Source organism: Rhagoletis pomonella, unplaced genomic scaffold, assembly GCF_013731165.1.
Source record: "Rhagoletis pomonella isolate Grant_MI unplaced genomic scaffold, Rhpom_1.0 Rhpom_scaffold_00006, whole genome shotgun sequence".
In the NCBI taxonomy this organism is placed as follows: Eukaryota; Metazoa; Arthropoda; class Insecta; order Diptera; family Tephritidae; genus Rhagoletis; species Rhagoletis pomonella.
This window is the reverse complement of record NW_023458560.1, coordinates 57,621,748-57,642,382: the sequence shown is the minus strand read 5'-3', so window position 1 is coordinate 57,642,382 and position 20,635 is coordinate 57,621,748. Positions and strand designations below refer to the sequence as shown.

The 20,635-nt window shown below is 38.7% G+C and overlaps 2 protein-coding genes across 2 annotated transcripts in view; both read right to left on the bottom strand.

Annotated features, from left to right (window-relative positions):
* Positions 1–20,635, bottom strand: part of LOC118741006 (mitochondrial carrier protein Rim2) — a gene marked incomplete at its 3' end in the record, with an annotated part of 371,826 nt that overhangs the window by 74,435 nt on the left and 276,756 nt on the right. The window lies entirely within an intron of this gene.
* Positions 11,561–12,499, bottom strand: LOC118741007. Its single transcript, XM_036472793.1, has one exon. It carries the CDS (start codon positions 12,262–12,264, stop codon positions 11,587–11,589), a length of 678 nt encoding a protein of 225 aa, XP_036328686.1. The 5' UTR covers positions 12,265–12,499; the 3' UTR covers positions 11,561–11,586.

Genomic DNA, 20,635 nt, shown 5'->3' with positions numbered 1-20,635 from the left:
CACCTCACCTCACCTCACCTCACCTCACCTCACCTCACCTCACCTCAGTGCCACAGTGAAACTTTAATCGTACTCTGGATTCCTAGGATCATCTGGGATGGTACCTTGTCAAGAGATTTATACTCGGGCTGCTACCTAAAAGGGCAGTCCTAATCGGAGTTTTGCCCCATTCGTCTTTCTACGAAGACTTCGAGACTTCGATTGCGAAGCCTTCCACCTGGAATATGGTATGGTATGAGCCCATTGGCAGACTTTTCAGGAATCTTGGTCCAAGTACGCCTTTACCCTAAGGGATTTAGCGAGGTTCTTCCATTATCCGTGCATCAGGAAGTAGGCTAATAGACGACTGTTAGAATGGAATAATTATGTCTGCAGTGACTAGGTGAATGGCTCATTCTTATTCTATTGTAATCTTATTTAATATAGTTAGAATTAAAGTCTGTTTTAAGCAGTTGAAAATTGGAAAACTTTTGCAGACCCTGTCCTTCTACTGTTGAGAAATTCGGGCATTAAAACTAAGATGCATTATAGGCTCATTTATTCTAGGGCGGTGACCTTACGGGACAGCTCATTAGCGGATCATCGCAACGCTATGTCTGCAACCTTAAGCTGTAACGGTAGTTTCTCAGCATATTACTTGGCTGAATCTTAAAGAGCCAATAGCATTTATTGCTGCTTGACTCAAATGCTAGAAAAAATGATTATCTTTGTTTTCAGAAGATCTATACTGCAAGCTTCATCGGCTTAATTTGAAGTCGCTAGGAACATTTTATTTCAGCTTCACATGCAAAAATATCCGCACCTATGCCGACAATTATGCTGTCCATAAAAACTTGCCTTACAGAATAATCAGGCGAATAACCGCCTTGTCCATCCGCCTTTGGGAATGTCCTACATTACTATAGTCTACTCGGAAATGTTTCAGCTTGAAATCGATTTAAAATTGATTGGCTAACAACACACCTAAACATCGAATTGCATGCACTGTTTTGTATGTATACACATGGGCAACCGTTTTGGTCATTTTGTGTTTCGAATAAAATCGTTGTGAGAATGTTTGTGAAAATGGAAATATATTCAATCAATAGCTACCATATTTAGGGATGACAAATATATATTTGTATAATAGGGTGGTCGTTAAAAATATCAACGTGACCCCATCGCGTTATTTTACTCTACGTACAAAATTAAGACATCTAAGAAAATTTTAGAAATTAAAATAAATTTTAGGGGCCGCTACCAGGGCTCAAAAAAAATTAAGTTTTTTTTTTTAATTGCGAAAATTCGACAACATTTTCACATTGACCAGCTACAACTCAAAAAGCTTATGAACCCCCGAAATTTGGATGAATGCAGTAAAACAATAGCCAAAATATTAAGTATTCAGTAGGGCTGCGCGATTAATTTATTACTCAAAATTTTAATTAATCATAAAGTAAATAACTCAATTATTCGATTAATTGGAATTTATGATTACTCAAAAGTTCAGTTACTCGAGTAATCAAGATTTTTGATTAACCAAAAACAAAAATATTTGAGTAAGTTGCATTACGATTAATCAAAATTTCGAGTAAAATGAGTAATCAACATTTCAACTCTTTACATATGTATAAAGTAGTTAAAGTTCCTTGATACTTTGAAAACAACGTTTCTGTTTTCAAAAAGTTTAAACAAAAAATTTGTTTCGTATACAGAATGTAAAAAAGGAAATAATCCTTTCCAAAGCAAACTCTTTTAACGAGTAAAATTATTTTTTTTGAGTAATCATATTTCAAGTAACTCGATTAATCATCGTTTTGAGTAATAAAAATCTTAATTACTCGAGTAATTGATTAACCGAATAATTGATTAACCAACTTGCTCGAGTAATCGAATAATCGCACAGCCCTAGTATTCAGCTCAAAATTTATTTAAAGAACTTCGTGAAAGACAACTTTGTTGTAAGCTTGTTTTGCTAGAAACCGGAGCACCCAAGTTAATTTTTACGTCATTTAAGGACCTTACTCCACTCTTAGCTACTCACAGTTAGCTGTGAGTAAAACAACCATCTTTAAAATATAGTCCAACTTTCCACAATGTCTGTCCAACTAAAATTGGCGACGTTTCATGGTGAAAGCATTTTTGAAACCTTTTCTTTTGAGACCAATATTGAAAGTTTCACATAACTTGAATATCGGCGGCTGAGTGGAATATCGACCTATCTCGGAAGCCGGTTCGAAAACGCCCTATCTCAGAAAATGGCACAAGAACGCCCTACTTCAGAGCATGGTTGAATAATTGACTTTGCATTGAGATAGGGCGTTCTTCAATAAAATTCTGAGAGAGGGCGTTTTCGAACCGGCTGGCGAGATAGGCAGATCTTCCACTCAGCCGTCGATATAATTAATTTAAATTTAAATTCAACTTTCAAAACAGATGGTAACCCTTTTCAAAAATTTATTCAAACTAAAACTTTCCAAAAGCTCTTGCGTGTGATACTTAACTTAAGAATTAAGTTGAAGGTTGTCTTTTTTAGTAGGTGGCAACCCTCTTGTGAATCCCAAAAAATATTAAACTAAATCCTTTTTAAATATATTTCGTCTAACAATGTGGTACCTATTTCAATTAATTGATTCATTAATATGAAATTTTAAATAGGTAGCAACACTCCGATACAAAGTTCAAAAATAAAGCTTTGTTAAACCTATTTCGAATAATACCCATAATTAAGTAACTCATTTAACTTATTAGGAAACTTTAGTTTAACTTATTAAACAGGTGGTAACCCTTTTGAAACACTTAGAAAATGTTCTCAATGTTTAAACTAAAGACTTGCTAAAGCTGGTTTTGAGACTCATATTTCAATATTTCATATAACATGTGCATAATTTAACTCCATTCGACCTTTCCCAAAAGGTGGCAACCCTCTTCAAAAGTACATATTTTCAGACTATAACTTTCTCAAAACTTTTTCATCTGACAGTGTGATACATATTTTAATGAAGCGACGATTTAAATTTAATTTGACTTTTCAAATAGATGGCAACCCCATTCGTATTTTCTTACTTAAATCATCTGAAATATTTTGCGTCTGAAAGTGTGTTACATGTTCCAATTAAGTGAGTTGAATTTGAATTTATAAGCAGGTGGCAACGTATATATATGTAATTTAGAAACAAAGCCTTTTCAAATCTTTCAGAGATTTATCATATTTATACCCGAGCGCACTTGTGCACAAGGGTATTATAACTTTGTTCACATAACGGTTGTTTGTAACAGGCAAAACGAATCGAGATAGATATAGACAAATGTATACATAAATGATTAGAATGAAAAGAGAAATCGATTAAGCGGTGACTGTCTGTCCGTCCGTCCGTCCGTCCGTCCGTCCGTCCGTCCGTCCGTCCGTCCGTCTGTGCAGACGATAACTCGAGTAAAAATTGAGATATCTCAACGAAACTTGGTACGTGCACTTCTTTCTGCCGTAGGACGGATGGTATTGAAAATGGGCAAAATCGGACAATAACCACGCCTACCTCCCATATAACGGTAATTTTCAGAAATACGAAAACTGCGATATTTTAGTAACTACTGAAGAATATTCACTCAAAATTGATATTTACAATAAGTTTTAGACAAGAAATAAGAATATTATAAATTTTTGGAAAATGGGCGTAACCACGCCCACTTATGGTTACATGTGTATATCTTGGTAACCGCTGCACCAATTTCTTCCAAACTTGGCACAATTGGTGGCCTTGACATAACCTACGAAATGGCCGAAAATTTTTAAAATCGGACAATATCCACCCCCACATCACATATAACGGTAATTTAGAGAAATACGAAATCTTCGATAAATCGGTAAATATTCAAGCTAGTTTAATCAAAATTGATGCTTGCAAAAATTCTTTACCAAGAAATACGCTTATGATAAAATTTTGAAAAATGGGCGTGGCAACGCCCATTTATGATCATATATATATATCTCGGTAACCGTTCTACCAATTTGTACCAAACTCGGTGTGGTTATTGAACTTGCCACATAGAAGCAAAACGCTGAAAATTGTTGAAATCGGACTAAAATTACGGCCGCTTTTCATATAACGGTAAATTTCAGATATGCTTGAAACTTCAATATTTCGAAATTTAAGGACGCTAATTTACTCAAAATTGATACACCCCGGCTTACCATCTAGCGGTAGCTTTCGGAAAGGTGAACAACATATATTTAATACTTGCGCCGGGTATTTAATGTTCGGCTCCGCCCGAACTTAGACTTTCTTACTTGTTTAAGTTAAAACTTAGACGAATTTTGGCGCTTTAAAAAAATTAAAATTTTTGAAAACCCTGTTAGCCACCCCTAAAAATTTGTTTAAAATTTGAAATTTTAGTGGCTGTCTTTATTTTGTATACAAAAAAAAAGGTAAAGTGGTACCCCATAAAAAATTGAATTGAAATTTAGATATTAATTTTTTAAGAACCACCCTAATGTATAAAGAACAATGTACTCGACAACAATGGTTATTAGCTGAGTATAATTTATTTTGTCTGCATTCTATGTTCATTTACCCAAACAAATTAACCCTTCAAATCTTTAGCAGTTATTAGTGGAAAATTACCAGCAAATGCAATTGATTATGAGTCCTGCTGTTGCTAACAAACACAATAAAGAGTAGTCAAATCGAGACCAGTGAATGAAGGCGCACAGAAGTGCAGAAGTGTAGTGAAGGCAACGAAGGAAGTTGGCCATTACGCGTATATACAATGTTGGGTAGAGTGAACTGTCCTTTTGAATACTCGTATATTTGTATGTTTGTTTGTGAGTTGGTGCCTAAGCTGGCACTATTGTACCTATTGACGACAATGTCATGTAACAACTAAAGGCTTTCATTTATTTACTTAATCGTAGATTATTAATTAAACACGCTGTGGATAGATTGATTGGGTCATTAGCCAACAGCAGCCAACTGATTTCGCTGTAACTATTAACTAGAATTTATGATGACGATTGGCTGGTTGGTGGCTTATTGACTTGACTAACTACATACTTACATACATAGCTTGTTAGTGCAGAATTTAAAGTTAAATCTTCTTAAGTACAAGTACTTATACAAATTTGTATTTATGGAAATAATTTGCTACTCAAAATGCTACGTGCCACGCATATCAATTCAGTTGAGCAGTTGAGTAGCAGTGAATTTTCAATTAGGTTTTAAACTTGGTGAAGAAAATGATGAGCTATTATGAAATTTTGCTTAGATAGCTGTTCTTATGAGAGCAATGGATTAAAATGAAATTTAGTCAAAATGACATGCACTGAGCTAATGGCTAGTTATCTTGTTGAAAATTTGAACTAATGAGTTTTCGGGAGAAAAAAGTGATCATCGGAAATTTTAAAATGCCATCAGAGATGCATTAGTTATTGGATGTTAAAGTGGTTTGAAAGTTAAGAGCGCTTAGCGCATGATTTGAGCTGCTGGCAAGTGGAAATTGGTGGAACTACCTAAGATGGCAATGGCTCTGGTTAAGGCCATTAATTACCTCAATATATTCAGCTTTCAATTTACTAAAGTCTCTTAGCAAGTTTAAATGGGAATATATGTATTGGTAAAACAACCCACATACAAAAAGTCAAGTCATACCACGGGTGCGTATATTTTGATTTTAAAATAAAAAAATAGGGGTAAACTTTTTTTTGATTTAGAACAATCCTTAGGGGTGAGAGCATTACAATTCCGACTTTACTGTTTTTGGACCACCCTAAGAGATACATGTGGAGAACTATTGTGTAGTCTGGAGACCTAAAAGTATCGGAGTAGTTGACGTTAAGGGGCTGTGTTTGCATTTTTTTTAAAGATTCAGATTAAAAAGTTTGACAGTTTGATCCAAATTTGTAAAATTTTCCTAAATTTTGTATAAAGTTTGAAACTCTGATTTATATCGTTTTGATTAAAGCTTTTTATAAAAAATAACAAAAAACTTTAATTTGAAAAACATTGTGAATATTAAAAAAAACAACTCGTGGTCACTTGTTTGAGTCACTGAATCTGAAAATTAATCCACTGACCATTTAACTGTTTATTAACTTTAACAATAACGTTAACTTGTTTTATTTTATTAAATTAAGTTGGTTTACATTATTTTATTGGTTCACCCTTGTACAAGCAATTCAATCGAATGTGAATGCACTTACCTCTCTATTTAATTTGGTATTTCCTTTTCATGCTCCTTTTTGTGTGAATCATAATGACATTTATTTGGTGCAATTCATTCCATGGAGATTGCAGTTGAAATTGAAATTAATGAGCATGTAAATTTTACAATAGGGGTATTCTCTGAGTCTTGCAAAGCCCTTGCATGGTGCACAGATTGCACGGATTGCACGGTAAAAACCGGTTTTCGTATGGGACAGCTTTGCAAACCGTGCAATCCGTACACCGTGCAAGGGCTTTGCAAGACTCAGAGAATACCCCTAATAAATCATCTAGTAAATGCTGTAAGTGCAAGAAATTAGCACAAAGTGCAAGCAGGACGAAAAATAAAAGCTATGCAGCGAAGGGAGATGTGCGCTATTTGCTCGAAGTTGTGCTGGCTAGTTTTCGAATTTGCTTGCGCACTTCTCTCCTATCGAGTGAATTGTATGTAAGTACATACACACATACATACTTACATACATACATATCGATCAACAAAAATGTGCGCTTGAAAACCATCCAAACAGCAAATTAAGCGCAATTAAAAGTCAATTATGCATGCAAAGTAAATTGATTTTTTTATAATTATGAATATGAGTTAAATTGGCATACATGCTGCACATATGTACATACATATGTATGAGTACAAAGTATGTACAAGTGCATACAAATAAAGCCATAATCCCGCAAAAGTTTTCCTTGTCAAATAAGCTTTCGAAAAAATACAAGTATTTCAGCCAAGTCAGTACGAAAAATAATCGAGAATTAAAAAAAAAACTGAGCAAACAACAGTATGCAACTGTCAGCAAAATCTAAAATATTCAACAGCAAAGCAAAACCTGTTGCGAATATTCATACGATTTTTTCATGCAACTATTAAAATTTATTTAAATTTGTGTTAAGGCACGTTAAATCATTGCATTCAAAATACGTAAATTCAAATGCAAAATGTTTTAGTACTCGTAAATGCCACTCGATATTACTACGGTTTGATATTTAATTGGCAGTCGGCTTAAATATTTGACAGAGCGATATTTTAATAATCTGTTAAAATACTTGAAATTGTCTATTTACAATTTTTGCTACAGTTTAACCCACAAAGCAGACAAATGCATGTACATTAGGGTGGTAAAAAAACAGAGACTCAGAATAATAATTATTTCATGGTGGAGTTTAAAAAAAAGGCATCCAAATATTCGGAAGAATTATAAACGTTTTTTGATAATAATTATGTGTAAGAAAATTTTTTTAAGTCATCGATAACTACTATTTTAAGACTTACTATATAATAAAAGTCTTTTCATAATAATTATCAGCGAGATAGATACTTTTAAGTCTTCAAAGACTTTTATTTTGAGACTTATATTATAAAAGCCTTGCCATAATAATTATCATTGAGATAAATATTTTTAAGTCTTCAAAGACTTTTATTTTGAGACTTTTAGTATAAAAGTTTTTTCATAATAATTATGAGTGTGAAAAAATTGGTTAAGTTTTAAAGGAAGGGGCTCGTTCAGGAAAATTTCGGGATTAGTTCGGGACCATTTCGGAATTAGTTCGGGTCTAGTTGAGGATCAGATCAGAAACAGTTCGGGAACAGTAGTTTGGGACCAGTTGGGGACTAGATTGGAATTATATTATATATGTATATAGTCCCGAACTGGACACAAACTAAGCCCCAATTGGTCAAACTACTCCCCAAATAGTCCCGAACTGGTCCCCAACTAGCCCCGAGCTGATCTTCAATTACTCCCGAAATGGCCCTGAACAAGCCCCGTCCTTTAAAACTTAAAAAATTTTTTTCACACTCATCATTATTATGAAACGACTTTTAAAATACAAGACTCAAAATAAAAGTCTTTTAAGACTTAAAAATATTTATTTTAAAAATTGCGACTTGGTTATTTCACATGCATTTTTGGACCACCCTATAATGTACATATTAAGGTTAGCCCTTAAAATATCAACATCTTTATTTTGATCGTTTTAAAATATTTTTTTAGGGTTCGCTACCAGGGTTTGAAAAAATTATTATTATTTTTTTGTTTAAATCACAAGATTCGACAAAATTTTGACATAAATTTGACTTACAGCCGGTTTCATCAGCAATTTAAATGGAAAATGATTTTTTTATTTTCTGTCATTTCCATATAAAATTCAAAAAATTAAAATAATTTTTCACTTAAATTGATTTCGTGAAATTGGCTGTAACAGTTGGGAAAATATTAATACGAACGCGTTATTTGATCAAGATTTGGCTATTTTTCTTTTCTTTATTAAAAATAATTGCAAAAAATCGGTTGAAGCTTGCATTTTATCATACAAAAATTTAATAACAATGCATACAAAAAAATTTGAAACGTTGATGCAATTTTCTCTAAATTTATCGATTCTTCCCAATTTTTGTACAAAGTTTGAAATTTCAACTTTGCCAGAAAACGAGCTAAACTTTCGTAAAAAATAATGATAAACATTAGATAGATAGATAGATAGTTGGTTGGGTAATGCACTGCGACCGCTGGGTCTATTGTGCCCCTAGCTCATCACAACTCCTCAGCAAGCCCCAGAGTGTCTAAAAACTTCATAATGGACCCCGGGGACAGTGAGTGTATGTGCTCCTCTCTTGGCCAGACGTACCCTATGCTTCTAAGCCTCCTGCGCGCCACGGCCTCACACTCTACAAGAAGGTGTAGTGGAGTTTCCTTGGCGGCATCGCAGAAGCGGCACAGGTCGCTGGACCAGATACCTATTTTATACATGTGCCCTCTTAGCCTACAGTGGCCGGTCAAAAATCCTGTAATTACCCTCAGTTTGTCCTTTGGAAAATTCATCAGTAGCCTGTATGTTGTCAGATTGTAACCTCCTAATAAGCTTTTCGCCTGACGCTGACCCATGGTGTCACGCCAATGCAGTTCCCTCAGTTTTTTAATGTCCCTTCTGAGCATATCCTTTATAGTACTTGGTCCCACTGCCAGAAAGGGCTCAGGTCCTATCGGGGCCGAGGAAGCAGCTAATCTGGCCAGGTGATCAGCCTCCTCATTTTCTGCCACCCCCGTGTGCCCTGGTACCCACATTAGTTGGATATCATTGACCTCCGCCAGAGCATTAAGCCTCTCGACACATTCCAAAACCAAGGAGGACTTGATCTCGAATGATGAAAGAGCCATAAGTGCCGCCTGACTATCACTTAGTATAAGTATCCTTTCATTCCTATAATTCCTACTCATGTTGATCTCAGCGCACAAACTGATGGCATAGACCTCCGCTTGAAAGATGCTTGGAAAGGTTCCCAGGGGCACCGAAAGCTTCATCCTGGGGCCGTACACGCCTGCTCCAATCCCCGCAGGTGTTTTGGAGCCGTCAGTGTACCACTGTATTGTGCTCGCCTGTATGTGCCTTTCCATAATAGAGGCACACCAGGTCACCTTGCTGTAAGTGTAAGTGCTGAAATTCCTTTTGAAGATAACCTGTCTGTTGATATCGTCTCTGGGAAAAGAGCCAGGGGGAGCTGGGTACCTAGCTTGTCCCTGTTCCTAGATGATACCACCTTGCCTTTGCCGAAGCCCTCCCTAGCAAAGTTGAGGAGGGTTCGTTTTGCAACCTGTTCAACTAAGAGGTGCAGTGGCTCGAGTTCCAGCATTACCTCTAGCGCTGCCGTCGGGCATGTGCGCATTGCTCCCGTAATGCACACACATGCCAAACGTTGAAGCTTAGAGAGGGTCTGCCTCACCGTTACTAAAGTAGTCCTGGAATTCCAAGCCACTTCACCGTACGTTACTATAGGTCTCACTATCATAGTGTACAACCATCTGAGGATCCTCGGAGTGCACCCCCAGGATTTGCCCGCCAGACGTTTGCACACCATAGTCGCCCTGGTGTCCAGGGTAAGCCCCAGATACTTAACCTCTGTGGCGACATTGATTACGACCCCGTCCAGGGTCAGGTTCCTCATCCCCTGAAGATTTCTTTGCTTGGTGAAGGGGACTATAGCTGTCTTGGAGGGATTGATATTTAAGCCTACATCTGCGCACCACCTTTTTGCAAGGTTAAGACCTCTTTGGACGATGTCACAGAGAGTACTAGCGAACTTCCCTCTAGCAATAATCACTATGTCGTCCGCATACCCTTGGCATCGAACGCCCTCGTTAGTGAGTAGCTGTAGGAGTTCGTCCACAACTAAGCTCCACAGTAGAGGAGATAATACTCCCCCTTGCGGGCACCCTTTTGTTGTTTGTATTTGAACAACGCTGTCACCGACTTCAGTTTCGGCTATCCTGGTCTGCAGTAACCTTGCTATCCAACGCCGGATGGTTGGCTGGACGTTATATTTCTCAAGAGCTCTATCAACTCCCGAATGGGAGGCATTATCAAAGACGCCCTCGGTATCGAGGAAGGCACAGACTCACACTCAAAGGCCCCTTGTATTTCCTCCGTTAAGGCATACAGCGCAGTGTCCGTGGATCTACCCACCCTGTACGCGTGCTGGTTGGAATGCAGAGGTGTCTGTTTCAGAGTGTTAAACCTGATCTTATGGTCAATAATTTTCTCCATTGCCTTCAACATAAATGATGTGTGACTTATCGGCCTGAATGACTTGGCAAGAGAGTAATCTCTCTTACCTACCTTCGGGATAAAAATAACCCTGGTCCTTTGCCACACCTTGAGAATTTGGGCCAGCGCTAGACTGTCCATCATAACATCTACAAGATGTGGGAGTAAGAGCTCTCCACCCTGCTTCAGCAACACTGGACATATACCATCCACCCCAGGGGACTTGTACCGTTCGAAGGAGTCCAAAGCCCACCGCACCGTTTGCCAGTTTATAAGGCTCTTAGCCAGCTTCCAGTCCGGTGGGGATGGCCTGTACGCACGGACCATAGCTTCCCTAGTGGTGAGAATGGCGTCCGGAAAGTGGGCCGACAACAGGGCGATTGCCCTTTCCTGTTCCGTACCTGAAAAGGTCCCATTAGGTAGCCTTATTGCCAATCTCGTGCCTGTGTTGTCCCTTGCCAAAGCTTTATGAAGCCTAGCAGCTACAGGAGTGGATGCAATGTTTTCACAAAAGGTCCTGAAGCTGCTACGCTTGGTCTTCCTGATCTCCTTATTGTACTTTGTCAGACTGACTGAGTATTCCTCCTAGTTCCCGGTGCGCTTTGCCCTGTTAAACAGTCTGCGAACCTCTTTCCTAAGAACCGAGAGTTCCCGTGACCACCAGGGAGGCTGAGCCTTCCCTTTAGGCTTTGACACGGGACAGCTGGACGTAAAGGCATCTTAGATTGTGCCGTTCGGCTTATTAACCCTGTCCTCTAGCGCCATACAATCTACCTTTCTTCTCTGTACCTCTATTCTTGGTAGGTTCAGTCTGAGTACCTCTTCATATTTGGCCCAGTCAGTTTTCCTGGGGTTTCTCTTATGGTAACCGGACAATCCTGTGGTCTGACAGTGAAGGCTCAGATGAGACTTTCCACTGGCCGATCAGAGGACTGGCCAGTCTGTTGCTGATCGTGATGTCAAGAACTTCCTCTCTGACCCTAGTAATGAACGTTGGTTCATTGCCGACATTGTGAATGCTCAGGTCTGCACTTATGATATATTCTAAAAGGCACTCACCCCTACGGTTAGTGTCCGAGCTGCCCCACTCCATATTGTGGGCGTTTGCATCGCAGCCTAGAATGACAGGAAGTCTTTTCCTGCGGCAGGATTCCAGAAGCTGCTGTACCTCAAGGGGCGGCACGTTGGCGTTGTCCCCCGGAAAGTAGGCTGCAGCCAAGACCACCTCCAACTCCCTGCCATCAACCTTCAAGGTAGTCTGGACTGCTACCAGGTCCTGTGTTAGAAACTCTGTAATGCAGAAATAGTTAATATCATTTTTCAGCACTACACACGCTCTGGGCCTCTCGCAGGAGAGGTCCCAAATTACCTTATTGTTGTTGTGGTTAAGGCCCTTCACCTGGCCTCTGTAGGTCCACGGTTCCTGTATTAGCAGTATGCCCAGGTCTTCCGTGGCAAACCTGCTCGCAATGACCGCCGAGGCGGCCACCGCGTGATGCAGATTGACCTGGGCTACCTCTACTGCTGGTGTCTTCATAATTGGGGCTCGTCCTCGATATCCGAGAGCCGCGCGTCGCCCTCGCTTCCTCTATCGAGTTCGAGCCTGCCAATGTCAGCTAGGAGCTCCTGTGTGGTGCGCACGTAGTCGAGGCCTTTTGGCCGGGACTCACCGGAGCTGGTACCTGTACAGGATCTGTTGTCTGGTTGGCTGGTGCCAGTGCCTGTTCTGACAGCGGGTTGGCTGGTGGGGCCGTGGTCAACTCTGTCGCTGGGGCCGCAGTGGAGTCAGTTGCCGCATCAACACACATGTCTTGCGACTCTGACTCCTTGCTGCCTGTCGTCTTTTGTCGCCATGGCCTCACCGAGACGTAGCTGTACCGGAAATTTATGTGGAATCCGGCCCTCTTTATGCTGACGTACGACGTCTCGTCGATGCCCAGGTTGAGCCTGAGCCCGTTGTCCTCAGCGTCGCACGACACCACCTTCCACGCAGCCGTGTGGACACCCTCGTTCTGGGCCTGAATAAGCCCCAGCACGTACTCAGCCGATTTCTCGGCGCATCTAGGGAAGAACACCGAGATCGTGTGCACCGGCGGGATGTCCTCCCCCCTTTTAGTGCATAGCTCGGGTCCCTTCCACCCTTCAATAGCCGGTGCATTTTCTGCCAGCCAGGATGACCCATACAAAATTTTGATGTTGATATTTTAAGCACCACCATAATACATATTTAACTATACAGAATTAAAAAAAGTTTGGATTTTAGGTGTTTCTGGATTCCAAATATGTTTATGTAACGTTCTATAATATAACCAAATATTACTAAACTGGGAAAAGCAACATTTTTTGCTTAATGATATTAAAATTTTAGAACCTGCTGTACACTTCTGAAAAGTAAAAAATTTTAGTATAGCACTTAAATATATTTATAAATGAGGTACTCGTATTAAAGTAGCAAACGCTAACACTTAGCTATGTAAAAACGTATAAATATACGTTATATATATATGCACATAAGTATGTACATATATTTCGTTTTAGCATGTCACTTTGGCCAATATCCTGGGGCGATTTCTGCATTTAATGTCGTTTTGCAAACTTTTGCTATAATTTTATCAAATCGTTGGGCACTTTGAGTTGACTTTTATGTGCAGAATTAAATTCTATACGAATGTAAGCCATTGGCCTAAGAAATTTAAATGCTTGAAAAATAAAGTATTGAAAAGCTGGTAAAATATTTTTTGTTTTGAAGAAAGTTGTTTGGATTTTTAAGGCAGTCATAATTTCAGATCCAGATAAATAACCTTTCACCTAAAAAATTGGAAAGATTGTTAGAAGAAATGGCAATCTGGTTTATATTATTTTGGTTAAAGGAACTCGTACTAAAACCAAATTCCTGCTTTAGAGCGAAAGTCGAGGGTGGAGTATAAAGGAATTGTGGGTGGCCGAAAAAATCAACAAAAAATAATTTTTCCAAGCACCCATGCACCATTGCCCTTTGTACTTAAGGCCTAGATAAAGGATTTAGAGGTGTGGTGGGAATTTATTGTTCCTCTGCAAGCTGACCAGACTCCTTTACGAATCTTAGCAATTAAGGAAAGATTATGTATCTCCTCACATGGATTATGCCCCGTAATCAATCTTATCAGAACTCACTCCTTCTTTGTCTCAGAAAGATTTTTGCTACCACCCTGTCAGGCCTTTTCAGGAAACACGGGAGCTCTGATCGTCCTGCCACAATCCAAAAGAGTGAAGTCGTTTTAATTGCCTCCTCTTGGATCTAAAAAAAGGCACTTCACTAATCGAAGTATGAAATTAAAGAAAACCGAATGACAATGTTTTAGGGAGGAACTTTCAAACTCGCTTGTTGTGCCACCTAAAAGCCGATCCACGCATGGCATAGATAAGACGGTGGTTAATGTAACAGCTGCTCTTAGTGCAGGTTTATATGAGACTTGTCCGTCTCGTCCACCTATTAGGCGAACTCCCGATCGCTTATAGAATAAGCAGCTTAAGAAGCCGCGGAGTGATTTGCGAAAACTTGTAAACCGGACCATCAAATCATTTGCTGAGGTGGACTGAGAATACTAGCTCTGTACATAAAAGGTGCTTAAGAAGCTAATTAGTTCTTCGGTGTTTAAGAAGCTAATTAGGGGCTTCGTTCAAAGAATATTGCAGTGGTATTGATACCTAGACTCAAAGAACTTGGCTGGTAGATGCTCTTAAAAAAAGAAGAAACCATTAAGCTGGGTGCACACAAGTAGCCTGTTAGTTCCTTTATGGAGACAGGGTTTGTAAAATAATATGATGTTTACACATCCCCCTCGCTCGACAGAAGGGAAGATAGTGTGAGAATCGCATATTCCATCTACAAAAGTTTTATTGCCAGAACTGTGGCGAGTGAAGATGCCATGTCGTGAAAAGGTGCCAAGTCCAGTTTTTCCAAAATTTAGTTTTTGATGTAATACGAAACTATGTACATCGATTTTTCGTCTCTGCTGAACAATTTCAAAAAATGGACTTGGCACCTTTTCATCCTTAGGTGACGATATGTAGTGCCGACTCTTTTGACATAGCATCCTCTGTCTCTGGAAGCAAGTTCTTAATAATAGCGTTTGCTTTTCTCAAAATAATGTTGCATTTATACTGCCCTGCCTCAGGGCTGTCAAGTTTTCGTGTTCTTTTCTCAGCATTTTCACATGCATATTGCGTGCCCTTTCTTTAAAATGTTGCACTCTGATAATGCTGCCATATAAGAAGGGACATTTTTTTTTCGGGAAAGGAAAACGCCATAAATATGAGGAACTGGGAAATTTCAAGGCATGGTAGGCAAAATACGAATTCAGAAGTAGGACAAATGAATACAAATCTCGTTGCAATAGTTCGGGACTTCTTTGGGTCCATTTCGGGATTAGTGGCGACTTTTTCGGTATAATTTCGAGACTCTTTCGCCATTTTTTCCGGATCATTTCAGCCTAGTGCTGACTAGGAGCTAGTTCAGCACTAGTTAAGGACTTTATCGGGTCTAGATCAGGATCATTTCGGGGCTAGTTCGGGATCGGTTTATGATTGTTTGGGGATTTTTTCGAGATCACTTCCAGACAAGTGTGGGACCAGTTTAAAACTAATTTCGGACTTTTTCTGCACTATTTCCCGTCTAGGTCGGGAGAATTTCAGGATTAGTTCGGGCGACAGATGTAATCACGCCATTTTTGTTAATTATATGTATGTATTTACATCTACCCATCTATCTTGTCATTTAGACAGCGAAGCGTGCTTTAAACTTGCTATTTACTTATGAACCATAACTGCCAGCACCAACTTCATAATAAGGACGACAGGTTTGCTTTTCACGTTTCCAACGCAAACGAACGCGTTGTCAAAATATGTTTTACTAAGTACTTAATGGTAATAAAATTTTAATTACTAACTAGATTTGAAATATGAAAGAAGCTTTTATGTTTATTAAATTCCTCTAAATATTTCTTTCCCTCTGGGTTACGCTAATTGGTTACAAATAAGCGTACATTAATACCGAGCGTACTGGATAATACACTCTTAATATGTGCACATACATATATTAGTACACAATTACTCAATTTATAAAGCGTCAACAAATTTTCTCATTCTTCAGTTTAGTCTCTGCATACGAAATACTTTAACAACCGGTAATGAGCATTTATGGCAATTATCAGTGACTTTCAGAAAACATTATGTCACACGTCAATTGACATGTCAGTTTAACCCAAGCTGATACCCCGAAAATTGACATATTTTGTACAAGCAATAACACGCACACTTCACGAAAATAAGCATTTACCTCAATAACAAAATCAGTATGTACATATGTAAGTATGTATCTTTATGCACACTTGTGGTGATACAAATATGTGTGTATGAACATCCTCGTATATCACTCGATAAACTTTTAAAGCGGCTTTATTTTTGGCCTTTAACTTTCAGTTTTGAGATTATCAATGCACCCGGTAGGAACTTGAATCACGTAATTTTTTTTTTGTGTCACTGCAAACCTAACCGCTTCAGTGCCCAACCAGTTTCTCAATCTCGCTACCAGGGTCAGAGAAGAGATCCCTAACATTAGTCAGTTTTCTATGGGTGCACAAACGTAAGCGCTCAATGATATTGTGATGAGTGCTAAGCTGGCCTATGGAAGTATAGAAAATAAGAAGAGGAAGGCCAAAATAAGCACTTAGTTTCAAAATCTTTCGTCAGGGTATCCCATCAACGCCTGCAGCTGCCCAAACATCACAAAGTCTTAACCTGAGCAACTATAGGAACCAGGCAAGCAATCAGTTCATCGCATGCCCTGGTTCCTACCTATTCTTCGGAAGTCACTGTCATTAAACCGGTACCAATTCCAGAGCTCAGACTTTCCATCAGTCTGAAAACTGGCAAGAACTTATGGACCAGACAAGCAGTTGGAGGGGCGTTACATTCGTTTGATCGATACAAAGCATATGGTTTAAATGTCAATAGCCTGGTGGCGTTGAAGAAGGATGGCGGGAGCTTCTACTGTCTCCACCTTGCGTTCCTAGTTAGTAGCACCGAAGCAGCCGTGTTTTAGGGCAAATTACAGAAAATCTGAACAGGAAATAAGTATTATTGAAATGGTGCTAATTTACAGATAACCCTTAAGTTAAATATGTACGTTGAATTGGAGAAAGAAAATTAAATTGTGGACCTAACATCAATGAAAGGGTTTGCAAAGCCACCAGGGCTATCGGCAAAAATCGGAGTCTGGTGCGCCAGATCGTAGCATGAATCTACATTGCGGTGGAAATTGGGATTATTTTCTTACGAAAAGGGTAAATGCTAAGAAAACGAAGAAGTTTGAACGGCTGGCTTCTCTACTTATAACAGGAGCCATAAAAACAACAGCCGCCAAAGTGCCCAACACGTTACTAACATGGCTGTAACACTGCCATTAGGCTCAACGCTACCGAGAAAGCGACTCATCCACATATCGCTCACTGCAAAATCTTGAACAACATTACTGGGTTTCCTACAACCGACTACAATTTGATACGGTTTCTAGTCATGGTATTTGCATTTGCGGCGGATATTAAATCACTGCAGTGCACTGGGAGAAATGTCGTTGATTTCAAGAGTAGCCGATCGCTTAACGAGGTACTAAGTCTCTACTTAATCTAAAGGGACAGGAAGTTCGCAAGGCAAATAGAGTTCTCACCGGGTATTGTTTGATTGGATTAAAATCAGCTAGACTGGTCGCACTGTGGAGCGACCACTGCAGAAGCTGCATGGATGAGGACGAACAAAGCAATCGGAGAGCAAAAGCTTTTGACAGTTATTACTTCGACGATCTCGATGACCTATGCACTTTTTTGCTTTTTTTGGATAAATGCCAACCTCATGCAGTGTTTCAAAGTCCCCGGACTGCCTCCTAACCTAATCTAAGTTCCTAAGGTTTAGAGGGGTTGTCGCAACAAAGTTTGCTTTCAATATCTACCCTCTCGGTCGGTTATGGTGGAGTGCAATAAAGCCCGCGGAAATAACGCCCAAGGGCTTTATTTCCAAAAAAAAAGAGAAATAAAGCCCATGGGCGTTATTTTCATTTCTAAGGGGAACTAGCGCGCCCACACAAAATGAAATAACGCCCGCTTGATTTATTTCATAAAAAAGGAAATAAAACCCGTGAGAAGTATTTTCTCTGGCTTTATTTTACTGAAACATTCCAATTATGTATACAGGCATACATTTGCATAAAATGGAACGTATTTTAGTGTATTATTGTGTAGTTGTGCGTTAAATTCCCTTCTGCAGTATACGCATAAAACCGAACGGTATTTTTGCCAATAACTGATAAGCGAATTATTGGAAATTAAAGGTAAATTGTTACAGTTTTTTCAACGCATATTCGTTCTTAGGTTTTTCAGTGGTGGCGCACAAACGCAGACAGCCGCGGTTGAGCGCCAACAGGCTCGCTCGATAAACACAAAACTGAAATCAACAAAATTAAATTCAACAAATTAAATTAAATCCATGAAATTAGATTCTATTCGATAAAAGCTAGATTGAAATCGATAAAAATTAGATTGTCATCGATGAAAACTAGATTGTAATCGGCAAAAATTGGATTTTAATCGACAAAAATTAGATTGAAATCGACAAAAAATAAATTTTTATCGATAAAAGTTAGATTGAAATCAACAAAAATTAGATTGTAATCGACAAAAATTTGATTTCAATCGACAAATATTTAATTGAAATCGACAAAAATTAGATTCTTATCGTTAAAAGTTAGATTGAAATCAACGCAAATGAGAATGTTATCGATAAAAATTAGATTCTCATCGTTAAAAGTTAGATTGAAATCCACAAAAATTAGATTGTTATCGATAAAAGCTAGATTATAATCGACAAAAACAAGATTTTAATTGACAAAAAAAAGATTGTTATCGATGCAAAGAGCATACATTTTCTTATCGCTAATAAAAAAAATATATTAATATTTGTATAAGATTTTTTATACTTTCCAGCAGTGTACTTTTATATATACATATATGTATGTATAAGTACTCATGTACAATGTATAATTCCCCTGAGTCCATGCATCATTTACGCACCATTGCGTCGTCAAAGGATGCGCGTCAACACTTATAAACAACCGAGGCCAAGGTGGAGACAAATTTCAACCAACCTCACTATGACAACGCAAATTATATGCGCACCATGACAACGAGGCAACGCCTTTGGGAGTTGAATGCCAAAAATGCTAATAAATACACTAGTATGTAAGGCATGCGATGAGCTGTAGTAGCTATAGTAGCTGCAGTAGTAGAATAAGAAGAAGAAGGATAAAATACAAAATAAAGTTGAGGTAGGTGGAGTTGTGAGCTGGCGTTGGCGCTGGCGCTGGTGCTGTAACTGATGATAATGATTGCTTCCGTTTCCGCTGTGGCATAACGAAGCACTTTACGTAGACGCTAATGCCGAAAGAACTTCAATACTTCAACTGAACAGACAGCAGGTGAGCAGGAGCGTAACGTCTATCTATTGTTTGTACTATTATGTAAACATGTGCTGGCCCTCTATTTCCTTCAAAATGTGTCTTGTTTTTGTTCAAACTGATTTGCTTTTTTGTTTAGTTATACTTATATACATATTCGAACATATTGGCTTGTTCGCAATGTTGTGCGAATGTTTTGTGTTGGAATTTATTGGAGAGAGTCGAGAGGTTATCGATAATAACATTTATTATCTTTCACATTGTTTTTGTTGTTGTTTTACTTACTTGCAAACTGTTGTTATTTCCTCTGCCGTTGTTGTTGGTTGCGCTTGTTTTTTTCCACTCACTTATTGCCTTGACTTGCTACTTGACTTTTGCTGTAGCTGTTGACTGTTGACTCTTGCGGTCGCTACGCTGGTCTGTTTGTCTTTCATGTTTCGCTTAATTTACCCTTGGCAACAGCTGTCTCCCCGATCAACACATTTTTCTCTCGAAATTCTCAGCATTTCACCTTGGCTCCCCTAACTTTTCAGCGCCGCTTCTTTCTTGAGCTATTTACCTGTTCTAATCCTCACTGGACATTATGAATTTCAAAGACGACTTTTCGGCGTCGCCACTTTCTGTCAGGCAGGCAGGCAGGCAGCCAGCCAGGCAATCAAGGCGGGCAGGTGGGGTAGGGTATGCTGTCAGTGCCGCACAAGACAATATAAGCATGCTTTATATTGTAGAATTTGTTGTTGTTGTTGTTGTTGCTTAATAATTGACATTCACTAGTTCATTTGTTGGTGTAATGATATTCTGGCTTTGTACATGCATACAAAAATTCAAGCAACAAGGAGTTCAACCCAAAGGAAAACAGTACGGAGTTATGCTTGATTGAGTTTCCGTGTACAAGTACATCATATCCATGTGTATACGTATGTGTGCGTGCATGTGTGGCCGCGTGTTTGTGTGTGAAAAATAATACATGGCTGCATATGTGTTGATATTGTTGATAGGTTTATGACAAAACAAAGTGTAACTTATAAATGCGCTGGTAAAATTGGTTGTGTGGCTTTCCCTGTCAAAATATAATCCAAAGTACAGGTATTACTATTCCTTGCAAAATGTTCACCGCAAGTACACATGTGTGTGTGTGTGTGTGTGTGTGGCTGTGTAAACACTGAACGTTTTAAGTATTTAAGGGATTTAAAGATGATACGTTTGCCATAATATTGTAAAGTTGGTGGGACTTCCTTTTTAATTAAAAAAATCTACCTTTCGATAGTTTGTAATTTTGTTCACATAACGGTGGTTTTTAGTAGCATAATGAAGCTCAATATACAAAACTAACTTCAGAATTTATAAAATGGCAATTTGCTAAGTTAAACAGGAATACCGAAAAGATTTCTGATTAACCTTAACAAAAGCTTTAACTTATTCT